This window comes from Peromyscus californicus, unplaced genomic scaffold, assembly GCF_007827085.1.
Source record: "Peromyscus californicus insignis strain IS unplaced genomic scaffold, ASM782708v3 Scaffold_3__1_contigs__length_106647218, whole genome shotgun sequence".
NCBI classification, from domain to species: Eukaryota; Metazoa; Chordata; class Mammalia; order Rodentia; family Cricetidae; genus Peromyscus; species Peromyscus californicus.
In genome coordinates, this window is record NW_026294551.1 from 32,296,443 (window position 1) to 32,310,305 (window position 13,863).

A 13,863-nucleotide genomic window follows, 5' to 3' on the forward strand; every position below is an offset into this window, starting at 1 on the left:
TGAGTCGATCATGTTCTGCCTGCTGTGTCCTCAGAAACACAGTGAAGATAAGTAAGGACAGATGGCAGTGGGGTCAGACCTAGGTTGGTTAACGACTCTCAACACGCCTACAGAATCACTAAGTGGCTGTGTCCTGGGTGGACTTAGAGGCGATATAAACGAAAACTCCTGTGTTGTTCCAGGCCAGCTGTTACCGGCAAACCGAAATACACCGAGTCCCATTGACCCTGACGCCATCCAGGTCCCTGTCGGGTATGAACCAGACCCAGCAGACCTTGCCCTCTCCAGTATCCCAGGGCAGGAAATGTTTGACCCTCGCAAACGCAAGTTCTCCGAGGAAGAACTGAAGCCACAGCCCATGATTAAGAAAGCTCGCAAAGTCTTCATCCCAGATGATTTGAAGGTAAATTGGAACTGGTAATCAGGCTGTGGGTAGATGGAAAGCAGGATTAGGAGAAATTAAAGGGGTGATTCCAGGAAGGCTGCACACACTTGGAAAGGGAGGGCCTGTGAGTTCTGATTATGTTTGTTGGCATGTGACTTCTTGGCATGGTACTTCCTCTCTAGGAGTTTTCTGAAATATGCTTTCATGTCTTGATACTGATCAGAAATAAGGAGAAGCAGTAAAAGGCTGGAGAGATGTTAAGTTCCCACAGGAAGCAAACTGGCTCCTCTTTACAAGGGATCCCATGAGCCCATGTATCAAGCCCAAATCTTTCAAGGTTGCAAAGGAAAAGAAAAAAAAAAAGATGATTTGGAAAGGGAACCTGGGTCTCAGTTTTCTGAGGTGTACCTTCTTTGTTCATTGTTTGTTGATAGTGAGCACTACCATTTCCCTGAGTGCCTTGGAGACTAAACAAGTCTGAACCCCCCCCCCTCCATATTGCTGACTCAGGGCCACCAGGATGGCATCTTGTGGGCAGAGATGGGGGATCCACTGCTATCATTTGTCTGTCATGTAAGGTTCTCTTGATGTTAGCTCAGCAGTTAGTTCTGAGTGGGTTTTCTCAACAGTGTTGAAGGGCATGCAGCATTTATCCAGGGAAAGAGATTTGCCTGTTTATTCTGATACATTTACCTTAGGATAAGAGATATTCCTGAAATTATGCCAGCACAGAACTATGTGTGATTAGCCATTGCATAGGACTTTTTCTGTTCATGCTTCTTTCTAATCATGAGAACAATAAATTATTATATGTATGCAAGGCATTAAGACCAAGCATAATTAGCCCTTTTTGATACCCAATCCTCATTGCCCAACCATAAATATGCTTCATATGTAGAGACACTCTCTAGGAAAATGAGAGTCTGGGACACTGTGTGAACTGATGAAGGCCAGTCTTTCCACCTGTGTGTATCTAGAAAGAACACAGGAGGCAGATGTGCCCAGAAGATCTAAAGACAGCTGTTATCCTCACATATATCTCACATCTGAGAACTCCTTAATTGCTGCAGAATGGGCAAGTGTCAGGGCTGAAGTCCAAAGTTACCACTTTACAGTGGAGGATATAGAGAATCAGAAAGGGGAACTGAGGTGAACTTTAGAGTAAGACAGATTCTGGAAAGGTCACTGTAGCATATTAACCCAGACAAGGGACCCTTGCATAACAAACCAAGAGTTGTCACCCTAAGAATCAAAACCAAGACCGTCTATAGGAAAAATCCCAGGAAATCTAAACTTCTCAGGGCTTTGATGGTTAGATTGTAAGGGGCCACAGGATTAGGTCCAAGTCGAGTTAAACACCTTATTACAGTTGGATGCCTTCAGGGGTTTTGAGTTCTTAGTCATCTAATTCTCTGTATTTCAGAGTTTTAGCCCTTCACCTAAACCAGGAAGCCTAGTCAGCTGGGGCTACTTCTTGACTGGAAGGTGGTTTGACAGGATGCTACTGAGCAGTAGATTGAACTTCTAGCCAAACCTTCACAGAGTCTCCAAGTTTGCATGTTGGAAGAGTGAGCCTACTTAATGGCCCGTGTGCTCTTGGCAGCAAAGAGGCTGTGCTAAACCATCTGTGCTGGAATGATGCGTATTGCTTCTGTCATGGCTGAGCCCGCCCTTTCCACATGGTGGGTAGGGAACTGGCAGGAACCTTCTCTTTCAATGTGCCCTTAGGGGTTTTTTTACAATTGCAGGTGAAGCCACCAGGCACAAATCTGGAGCTGCTGAGAAGCAGGAAGAAGTGGTGTTCTTTCACAGAGAGGACAGGGCTGGGGTGGGTGGGAGACAAGGTGCATGTGGCCTTCAGCACTGGATGACAGAGCAATAGAGTTGGGTGGGACCTACCAAGAATGGTTTTCCCCACCAGTGCTTGGTTTTCTTCTTTGAAGTTGGCCTGTTGGGCTGGCATAAATACTGAGGGAGAGCTAAACAGGGACATATGGGGGCTCCTAACTGATCACACACAGTCACATCTATTTCTTACCACTCTTAAGGGGCATTCATTCCCTTGACAGACATCTTTCAGAGATGTAGGCTAAAGTAAGCCAACACCAACACTGTATTTGGGGTCATGGAAATTCTAGTCTGTAGAGAAGAGGGGAGTGTCTGTTAGAAGTGGGTGGGATGAGTAGGTCCCTGCTGTGTGATGGTACCTGGGTAGCCAGATAGCATCAGCTCCTGGCAGGGACAGGATGGAACGGGGAACCCTGTGCCAAGTCTGTCATTCCTACTAGAGATCCTGCCTCCCTGTCTCTAGTCAGAATGATGAAAGGAGCAAGATGGTTTTTCTAGGCCAGGGCATTCCTTCTTCCATCATTCCCATCTCTTCCATCCTGTCTTACAGCTCTGTTCTCTGCTTCCCTCCCACTTAAGAGCTTTCTTCTCCATTCCACATTTCTGCTAGCTCATCTGCACGTGTGGGCAGATGAGGCTGGGAAAAAAAAAAAAGCACCTTACATGTGATAAGAGGTCTGAACAAAAACTGAGTTAAACCTGAAGAGAATTGAGGAAGAAGAGTTGGTTGTTACACTAAGGCCATTCGGCGACATCGTGGTCCTTAAAGACATGGTCAGAATTGTCACAGAGTGCCCAATCCATTCTACCACTTCCCAAGGGCTTGCTCTCATGTACAGCCTCACCTTGTGCCCTCATGTTCCCCTGTGTGTAGGTTCTGATCCATTCTGACTCAGCCCTCCATCGGAATGTGCTTGGAAACCATACTCCTGGGCACACTGACAAGTGTGGTGGCTTTCCTGATACTATAAAGGGGTGGAATGGAGGATGACCACGAGTGAGCCAAATGGCCGCCATCAAAGCTGGGTGCTTGACTGTTCGGAAGATACCTCTGGTTCCCCTCGCCTGGGTGATGTCACTGGGTTACCCAGGACCTCCCAGCCAGTCTCCTTTTCTGCCATTCCCACCAGCTTTGAGAAGCACAAACAACAAATTCTGTCACCAGCCACAGCATACCTGTCCACACTTGCTCATCTAGGTATTCCCCAAAGGGCTGCCTCCTCCCAAGGAAGAATTCTCATATCAGCTATTCTGAAGATCACTTTTTCCTCCTGTGACACATTATGAAATATATAGAAGTGCAGAGACACTTTATGAACAAAGGACAATCTTGTGACCAGCAGACAGGAAGTACCTTCACACGTTTTCCTTCTCACACACTGTCTTCGCGAAAGGTACATGTCTGCTGAGGATAATGGACAAGTGTAGGGGCAGACCACTGATCCTGGCTGCCTTTTGCAGCCTTGAGCCCCACCTCTGTGAGTGACTTCTTCCGATACTAACTGTCTCTTGGCATCCTGAGAGAGGGGAGGGACTGGCCTCACCCATTTATTCTAGGTGACATAAAGTAGCAGCTTTGCTAAGACAGAGGTATTCGCTGTAGCACATTGTTGATACAAAAGGAGTTAGAAACTTTCTTTTGGCACCATCTCATCGATGGATTAAGAAGGTCAAAAAGATCCCCCTCTGTCTTCCTAGGAGCTTTTCTTTGTCTTGGTAGAGAGAGAAATGATGGAGGCATATATGGGAATTCCAGATAGGGTAACTGAAGCCCAGTAAGCAGTTACGTAGGAAATTAGAATACATTATTTAAATGTTAGCCATTGGTAGAAGTCCACTGAGTAATGAAAGCTAATACATTTTTTTTTTCATTTCTGTTTTCAATTACCAAAGTGTACATGCCCCTTATGTGACATTCTGATAGCTCAGGATGTATAAACTGAAAGGGTAAGAGATCTTCCTTTTGTCTGTTGCCTCACTGGTTTGGTCATTCTTATTAAAGGCACCTATATTGGCCACTATAAAGCCATCTGGGCCTCCCACTATTAGTAAAGTATAGTTTTAATCGAACTGTGATAAACATGCATGTTCTCCAGCAGGTTGCTGTAATTTCTACCCACATCATAGTGTATCGCACACATCTGTGCAGTATCCCCCCACAACAGGTCTTTATTTTTAACAACTGTAGAATATCCCTTTGTGTGACTCTATGATAATGTAGTTATGGACTCTACTAGAGATGATTAGTTATTCTCATTTTTAGCTTTTACAAACAATCCTATAATAAACAACTGCACCTGTGTCTGCATACGTGGAGAATGTGAGATGAAATCATAGAGGTGGAGTTGCTACATCAACAGTGTATTCATGAAGATAGATTTTAGAGATTTTTAGCATGATATGGTGCTAAGTGGTCAATGATAGGAGGATGAGGAGTTCAAGGCCACCCTTAGCTACATAGTGAGTTCAAGACTAGCCTGGACTATGTAAGACCTGATCATAAGGGGTGGGGAGGTAATTTGTTAGTTAAAAAACAAAAATTATGTATGTATACTACTGAGAAATATCACCATATTGCCTTCCAGGAACAGGGTCCCAACTTATAGAAAAGCCTAGATATGTATTCACGGAAGAAAAAAATAAGTTTATAAAAAAGAAAACCTTTCAACCAAGAGAGTGAAGAAAATTGGAATGGAATTTAGGGTGTGTGGTGAGCTTCCAGCTTTCAGTCGAGCTCTGATCTCTGCTTTACTGGGCACAGTACTGCGTTGGGCAAAGCCTGTTGTGACAGGTCGGTCCTTTCTCTAGGAAGGAAGCCATGGCTGGCAAGACCATGCCCTCAGTCGTGTAGACGCTGTAAAGGAAGGAGACAGGAATTAAGAAAGCCAGGCTGGTGTCCCAGCACACCCCTGGCTGACACCCAGTGTGTGCGGCTGAAACCTAATACCTTGTTTCTTTTTTCCTTCTGTAACTAATGAGCAGGATGACAAGTACTGGGCGAGGCGCAGAAAGAACAATATGGCGGCCAAGCGCTCCCGGGATGCCCGGCGGCTGAAGGAGAACCAGATTGCCATCCGGGCCTCGTTCCTGGAGAAGGAGAACTCAGCCCTCCGCCAGGAGGTGGCTGATTTAAGGAAGGAGCTGGGCAAATGCAAGAACATACTTGCCAAGTACGAGGCCAGGCACGGGCCCCTGTAGGATGGCATTTTTGTGGGCTGGCTTTTGACTAGATGGACAGCTTGTTTCCTGTCTGGTAGCACCACACCCAAAACCAACCTTTCCGACATCAGCACTTTACCAGAGGCATAAACGCAAACTGACTCATACTTTGGTGTGCATCTGTGTGTATGTGTGTGTGTGTGTGTGTGTGTGTGTGTGTGTGTGTGTGTGTGTACACGTGCTTATGGTCCCATGTGTGGTCAGCGGTGTGCATGTGTGCGTGTGTGTATGTGTGTGTATTCCTTCACATTTGCCATTTAAAGATAGTCCTCTTGTTGTCTTTTAGTTCCGAACAAGAAAGGTGCCATGTTTTTATTAGACTCTGGAGACTCCTCTGGGGTTTCCTCCCCTCCCTTCTCCACTCCTGCCCCTTTCCACCTTGCTTCATGTTCCAGTGAACTCACTTTTCCAGGGGCTGTGTGGGCTACAGGAAGCGGGGGCCCCTGATAAAGCAGTGGATCTCAGTTATCTAGAACATAAGCTCTTGTTTCTGTTTCAGCCACGAGTTACCATGCTAAAAAGGTGCACAGCATACCCTAGCACTACGCTGCAGCTGAATTCCTTCATAGGTTGCCCCCCTCCCCACCCCCATCTCTTTCTCTCCTACCCTTTCTCGTTTTCCTTTCAGTTTTGGTGATAATTGTCTTCAAATTTAAAGTGCTGTTTAGATTTAGTAGATCCCATATTTACTTACTGCTACCTACTAAGTTTCCTTTTAATTCTACCAACCCCAGATAAGTAAGTACCATTATAGAACACAGAGTGTGTTTTGCACTGTCTGTACCTAAAGCAATAATCCTAGTGTACGCTAGAGCATGCTGCCTGAGTATTACTAGTGGACGTAGGAAATTTTCCCTACCTAGGAATTTCACTGTCTTTTAAAAAAAATCAAAATTAAAGTAATGCATTTGCGCATGACCAGAATATTCTCAGGACAGGGAAGCAGAGGGCAATGGGAGGCCTAAGAATGAGGGGTTGATTTATCAGTATGTAAGCCAAAAATAATAATAATAATGCATCTTGGAGAAGCCTTTGCCATGGATGTGCTTCGTTTTGCTATCTCCCTTCTCCCACACCAGCTCATTCCCACTTTTCTAGTTAACATGTCCCTCTTGATATTCAAAACGATTGAATTACTTAAGATTCAGTTCACCCACTTTTTTTGTAATGTATATTTTGGGGAGGATATTTTGCTGTTTTTAGAAATCAGTTAATTAAGTTAAAGGGTTGATGTTTTGTAAAGCCCCCTTCCCCCTGTGGTGTCCTTTTTGAATGCCTCACAGATCAATGATTCTGGAGCCTGTGTTTCTTACCTTCTGTTTGCTTTTGAACATATGTGCGCCTATCAAGTGGACTTCTGAAAAAATGAATGTAAAAGACACTGGTGTATCTCAGAAGGGGATGGTGTTGTCACAAACTGTGGTTTATCCAATCAATTTAAATGTTTACTATAGACCAAAAGGAGAGATTATTAAATTGTTTAATGTTTATACAGAGTAATTATAGGAAGTTCTTTTTTGTACAGTATTTTTCAGATATAAATACTGACAATGTATTTTGGAAGACATATATTATATATAGAAAAGAGAAAAAAGGAAAACTATTCCATGTTTTAAAATTATATAGCAAAGATATATATTCACCAATGCTGTTCAGAGGAGTGCTTGGGGGTTTTGAAGTCTTTAATATTTTAAACCTATTACTGACACATCAGCATGTTTTCTGCTTAAAATTAAAATTTTATGACAATATTGAGGCTTGCTGTGACGAATCCTGCTCCAACACTTTCTTGTTTCTTATTAGGTCTCAGAAGGAAGTCAGTTAATGTCACCCAAAAGCACAAAATGGGTTTTAGTCAAATATTTATTGGATGATACAGTGTTTTTTAGGAAAAGCATCTGCCACATAAATGTTCACTTCAGAATTCTGAGTTGCTGGATTGGAGTGTTGTTGCCAGAGCCCCAAATGCTTTGGTTCTCTTTTGGCCTGTGCATCTCAGGCAATGCAAGGTTGACCTCGGTGCTATGTGTATGGCTTACGATTTGATAGATGTTTTGACTATGAAGATGGTTGTTCTTTTGTTTCACTGAGTTGTATAATGTCAAGAGAGTCTGCTGCTGCTTCAAAGGCACATTTTGTGCTTGATTAAAATCCCCTTTCATCCATGGATGTTTTCCAGTTTCCTTGCCTCCACAGTATCTGAATTCTCTGCAGATCTGGTGATGCCCTTCTCTTTCCATCAGCCACTCTTCTGTCTAGTGTCAGAGTTCTGGAACATGAGACCTTTAGGATTTAGTCCCAGGTACCTGTTTTGTTCCAAGCCACAGATAATGGCAGAAGATGAGAGAATATGAGACTTGCAATACATTTTCCAAGTAAATTACTAATAAAAAAATACTTCGACAGCCTCCCATAGAACTGAATAAGAGATGATTCAGTAATAGCCATGAGATGACAAAGAGTTGGTCTTTTTGAAGATAAAGAGGCTGATTGCAGAACTGCTCAATGACAGTATTCATCAGAGCAAAGATGAATATATTTAAACTTAAGTAGAGAAGTGTTGAAGTGTTGTACTATAGACCATCCAGATTCAAATGGGACTGTTAAGTGGTAACTGACAGAAGAGCATACCTGGTCTTTCTTGGAATTGTTTGTACCAAATGAACCTTACAAATGTTTTCTGCAGAAGACATAAAAAGATCATAATAAAGCTTATTCTTTTGTATGCCAGGGAAGGTTTTAGGAACTTACCTCATTCAAAACAAAACAAACCACCACCACTTTGGAGTCTCCACAGGTGCCTTATATATAGGTCATTATCACCCCCTCCTTCCCCTGGCAGACTTCTGTCTGTCTGGAGACATTAAAACAATGATGCTCAGTGTCCCAAGAAGCTAGGGCCCAGGGTCAGATGATTACAGCAGATCGCAGCCATTAGGAAAGTTCTGTTTTCAACAGTCACCATTTCAACCTAGGCATCTTTCAATGATTATTTGGCCATTAAAAATGCATCCAAGCTGCAACATGCTATGTGATCTAGACATAATTTGGAATGAACAGTATAGCACTTCCTTACCAGGTCATGTCATCTCATTTTTCAACTATTTTCAAAGAAAGTAAAAAGCAAAAAACAAAAACGAATCAGTGTGTCTCTCTGCTCATGCTACCTTGAAGGAATGGGAGGGTTATAAATAAAAGTCTCGACTCTAGAGGAAGTGATACTTTGGACCATTCACAAACCACATCAGGCATGGCTGAGCTAGGCCTTTGTCTGTCAATAATAACAGGCCTTTAAAGAACCATCCCTTGAAGCAGAAGGACCCTGTGTCTGAGAAAGTCAGAATGGAATTCAGTCACTGGCTGAGTGGGAACTAGATTAGAGAACCCAGAGGTTCCTTCTAACCCATTATCTTACTGTGGGAACTTACATTAATTCTAAATATACCTTTGAAAGGGCTGTAGCCTTGTTTTGGGGAGAGCTGTGGAGGGTGGCAGGGGGACAAAGTTGTAGATGGCAACTTCTCTCCTGCCCAAGGGTGAAGCGATTAACATTGTACAACATACAAGTTAGATGTTGATGTTTCTAAGAGTTAATCTGTTTGTCCCTGTTGTTCCTTTGAGGAAAAACTGAAACTTTGTCAGAGTTAAATATGAGGTCCGCAAGCCTACTGAACTGTGTGTGGCCTGTCTCCATGGGCCAGGATTTAACTTGGAGGTTGGTCCCCAGCAGGTGACTGAGCTGAGGTGTGATGCCTTCCCTGTGGTAGATACCTTCCACTCTGGCTCTGAAGGTACTTGTTTCCTGCTGAGGGCTCCTCAGGACATCCCTCTGGTGAAGCCAAATTCAACTCCAGATGTTTGGTAAAATCAGTGTCATGAACAAATGAACAAAACCATAGGTCTTGACGGATTAAAGTTTTAGTAACTACAGCCAATGCATTTTGCCAAAATGTACGCAAAGCAATGTGTGTTTGTGTATGGATATTTAAGTGGAGACATAAAATCTGTAAATTTTTTAGCACCTCACCAGATGTAACAATTAGCTATTATCCTTCCGGCAACACCACAAAGATCGCATCTGTTAAACAGGTTCAAGTTAGCTGGAGATTAGTGTAATTGTACACCATGACGTAGGTGGTATTTATGCTGTCAAGTCCAAAACTTTATTTGTTCTTCTAAATGTTTAATAAACTGATTTTTTTCCTTTTTTCATGTACTTTTTTTCAACAGCCGACTAGCAGCTGATTGTTTCAGTCAACATAACCGATAGTTCATTTGCAGAGATTTGAAGAGATGTTAATTGTACTATATAATTAGTAATAAAGTATCATTTATGGATGACTTATGTACCAAATACTGCACCATACACATGGTTCCAAAATAACCAACGAAGTAACAATTGTTACAGAAGAGGACATGACAGTGTAAGCAAGTTAAGAAACTTACATAAGGAGATGGAGAGCTGGCTCAGTGCTTAAGAGCTATGGCTGCTTTTCCAGAGGACCCAGGTTCAATTTCCCACACCCACATGGCAGCTCACAACCACCTATAACTCCAGTTCCAGGAGATCTGATACCTTCTTCTGGCCTTTGTGGGTGCAGACGTTTATACAGGCAAAACTTAACAGTACACATAAAATAAAAATTTAAAAACAAAATAAAACCAAAACATTCTCAAAGTGATAAGCATAGTAGCTACAGAAATGAGTACTGATCTGCTGACTAGGTACCATATACAGGGAGATCACAAAAGCTCGTCTGGGTCTGTGTTCTTGTTGGGTAAACAAAATCACACAGGGACATATTATAGTGGCTCAGACCAAGCAATTATGAAGCTAGTTTGAGTTGGGGTCCAGAAATCGGAATTTTTTTTTAGTGCCCCCAGCTAATTGCCACATATGATCAAGCGTAGTTGACCTTCCAGATCTGAAGGGCTTGGTTCAGGACCCTCAACGGTGACTGAAATCTGTGATGCGCAAGTCCTTTATATAATACGGTGCGGTGTTTGCATGTAACCTGTATTTATACCCTCCAACTGATGCTGTAATTCACCTCTGTGGTACCTATACCTACCACAATGTAAACGTTATATAAGAGGATGTATTTATAGGGAATGATGAAGAGGGGAAAAGTCTGTGCATGTGCAGTGTAGACGCAACCATCCCAAGCCCACTACACAGCATAGAAGAGCAGCATCCAGGTTGAGCCTTGCTCAAGTACTCTCTCAGACATCAGTTTTCAGGAAAGGAAAGCATATGTATAGGTGGCGGAAACGCCTTTAAACTTTGCCTGTGCGCATGTGTTTCTTGGGAATACTTTGTCTTCCACCAGGTGCGGCAGTTTGACAGTTAGCTAATCCCTGTGCACACTCAAAGTTTGCCAAGTCCTCCTCGAAATGATGGAGAGGTGCTAAAGAGACCAGCGCAGTAGTGAAAGACAGGCTTATAAAGGCCTTTGTGTTCCTTCGACGTCCTCAGACTTCCCAGGTCTTGACCTTCCCAGTGCCTCATTGTTCAAATTCCCTTAAAATCAATAGCCCTAGAATTACCCTCTCCAACTCCACCCTTTAAAGGGCTAATCTGAGAGGAGTTCAGTTTCTTATAACCAGTTCTTCCCAGCTGGTAACTTTATAGTTAATATTTCTGAATTGGCGTATTGATGTTATTTGATGTTATTTGAATATCATTTACATTACACCACCAGATTTTATACACACACACACACACATATCACTTGTCAAATATATAATACCCAGCAAATATGAGTTGCTCCCCCATACTGTCCAGTCCTCTCTCCTTTTCTTTGGACATTCCAAATGATAGATAAGAAGCCTCTAGAATTAACTGGCTCAAGATTAGTGTCCTCTGTCTGGCCTTTGAAAATCAAATGAGTACCAGGAGGGGCATAAAGAAACAAAAAGCCCATTTAGCCATTTCTCCCTCAGGCTAGAGTCACATGCAAGGTTTCTCTCTTAAATGTATTAGAGGACAGGAAGTGGATTAATGGTCCGGCCATCTCTGTATATCCGTTATGATCCCTATATCTGTCATGTCCACCCATCACAGACTCATGGATTGATGTGTGGTCACCAGCTGCTGAAGCTATGCTTGGAGGTTTCAAAATCTCTGGGAGCTGGGACCTAGAGGAAAGATGTAAGTCACTGGGATGGATGCTTAGAGGTACTGTTTCTCGCCTTCCTCCACCAACCCCTGCCTTCCTGTCTGAGGTGAACTCCTCTGTCTGCTGCACATTTCTGCAGCCATATTGTTTTGCCAAGCACAAGGACCAAGTGACCACGGGCCAGATGCTCGGCAACCATCAAGCAAAATAATTGCTACCTTCTTTATATCTGTTGTCTATCTGGTCATCTCAGTGAGAAAAGTAATATACCTCTGTGATGGTTAATGTCAACTGTCAACCTCATGACATGTAGAATTATCTGAGAGATGAGTCTCTGGGCACACCTTTGAGGGAGTACCTTAGCTAGGTTAATGGAGGTGGGAAGATCCACCTGCCCACCATAGTGGCACCATTCCATGGGATGGGATCCTGGACTATGAGCTGAGCAGGCATTCATCACTCTCCATTTTTGACTACGGATGTAACATGGCCAGTGGCTTCAAGTTCCTGTGACTGTCCTGCTGGGATAGACTGAACCCTGGTGGTAATAATAAACTCTTCCTGCCTAAGTTGCTATTGTCTGAATATTTTATCACAATAACTCGAAAAAGGACAAAGACAGCCTCCTAACAGTCATTACCCTCCACTCCCAAGATAAGTAAGTACTGTGGGCTTCTCTCCCAAAGGCACTCCAATTTTGTATATGCACAAGCAAAAAGAGTGCTTTTTTTTTTTTTTTTTTTTTTTTTTTGGCTAACATAGTTTTGTTTCGGCTCTGTAACCTCTCCACTCAGAGTGCAGCCACCAAGCCTCTTCCAGGAAGAACCCCCAAACCACTACTGAAAATGAGTTCCCAGATACAAAAGACGTCTGTGCCCTAGAGTTGAACCTGCAGTCACCAGCCAATTAGAAACTGTACAGTTTTCCTGGGAAGTAGGCTGGGTGGACTTCTAGCATGAGTCACAAAGCACAGATGCAATCCAGTTTCATTCCCCAGAAATCAGTTGTCTTTTTGTTGAGATCTTTTCAGGATCTCACGTCTTGGAAAGGGGCAAGAGGGAAGAGGGGAAGTGGGTCTTCCCATGAACTTCTTCGAGGAAGCAGCAGTGGAGAAGGGAGCAGGGAGGCGGCCTGCTCCCTTCCCTGTGATGAGGATCCCGCCATGTCTGAATATCACTGTGTAAGATGAATGACATTCTCTCACCTGGTTTTCATCACAGCCCTTTCAGGAACTCTGGGAGGTATTCAGGGCCGAACAAACAAAGAAACAGATTTCACGATGGCAAGCCTCACCCAAAGGTCTGAGAAGTGGGACAGCCCTCTGTGGCAAGGCCAGCTGACATCTCTTTATTCCTAAGGGGGTGCATCCTGACCCAGCCTCCTTCCCTGTGGGTCTGGGCAGGGGCGGCGGGATGGCGGGGGAGGAGGGGGAAGGTCACGTGTCATTTTCAGTCCTATGAACACACACTCAGATGTCCTCAGCCATAACTAAATAATCTCAAATAAATTTAAGAAAATGAATGCCGGAAGCAGTTTGCACCCCTAGCAGTTTATCCCTAGCCTGCACCCCAGTGCTTTTCCACCCACTACCCCTGAAATGGAAGATTCTGATTTGCAAAGGAGATGACAATTTGGGGCTGACTCCATCCGAGACAGGGCTGCCTTCTCCAAAATGAACCTCCTTCACCTGGAATCTAGTTCTCCCTAATTTTTCTGTTCAGAACTTTGCCGTTAAAAGGGGTGTTCTTTGACAAAGCTTCCTGGCAATGCCTCGCCCTGTCTGCAGCTGCCTACCTCTTAACCGGACAGCACTGCAGAGCCCTGTGATCCTTCTTTCAGGTCGCCTTCTCCCACAGCTACAGACAGGAGTGGAGACACAGAAGAGACTCATGAAAGAACTCTTAGAAGACCAAAGGCTTTTCGTTCTTTTGAATGAAGATGACACTTAGAAGTAGGGGGATGCAGTTTGAAAGAGGAGACAGGTGGGTGTACAGAAAGAAGATGAGCCGTTCCTTGGTCTCCCAGCTCCCGGTAGGAGCCTTGGATCTGAGATATTTGTGTGCTGAGAGCCCTTCTCCCTCTCAATCGTACTGTCTTTCATCTCCCCTTTCCCTTTCTTCTCTGCTCCCTGGCTTTCACTCTTCTCTCCCCCTGTGTGCAGGGAGATAACTGCCCATGGACAAGAGGTGGGAAAGTGAGGATGAGATTCATGTCTCCATGCAGAGGATGGCCAAGAGGAAAGGCCAGAGGGCAGCCAAGACCTCCTGGCCCTCTGACAGTGATCTTATTATA

The 13,863-nt window shown here is 43.8% G+C and overlaps 1 protein-coding gene across 3 annotated transcripts in view; it reads left to right on the top strand.

The window, feature by feature from the left end:
* Positions 1–9,659, top strand: part of Hlf (HLF transcription factor, PAR bZIP family member) — a 57,577-nt gene extending 47,918 nt beyond the window's left edge. For 2 of the 3 annotated variants that reach the window (XM_052755977.1, XM_052755979.1), the window contains exons 3-4: positions 183–403; positions 5,213–9,659. In XM_052755977.1, coding sequence (XP_052611937.1) covers positions 183–403; positions 5,213–5,431 — 440 coding nt within the window. In that variant the 3' untranslated portion in view covers positions 5,432–9,659. The remainder of the gene's footprint in view (positions 1–182; positions 404–5,212) is intronic. The other variant, XM_052755978.1, reaches the window with a different exon arrangement.
* Positions 9,660–13,863: the final 4,204 nt, after the last annotated feature.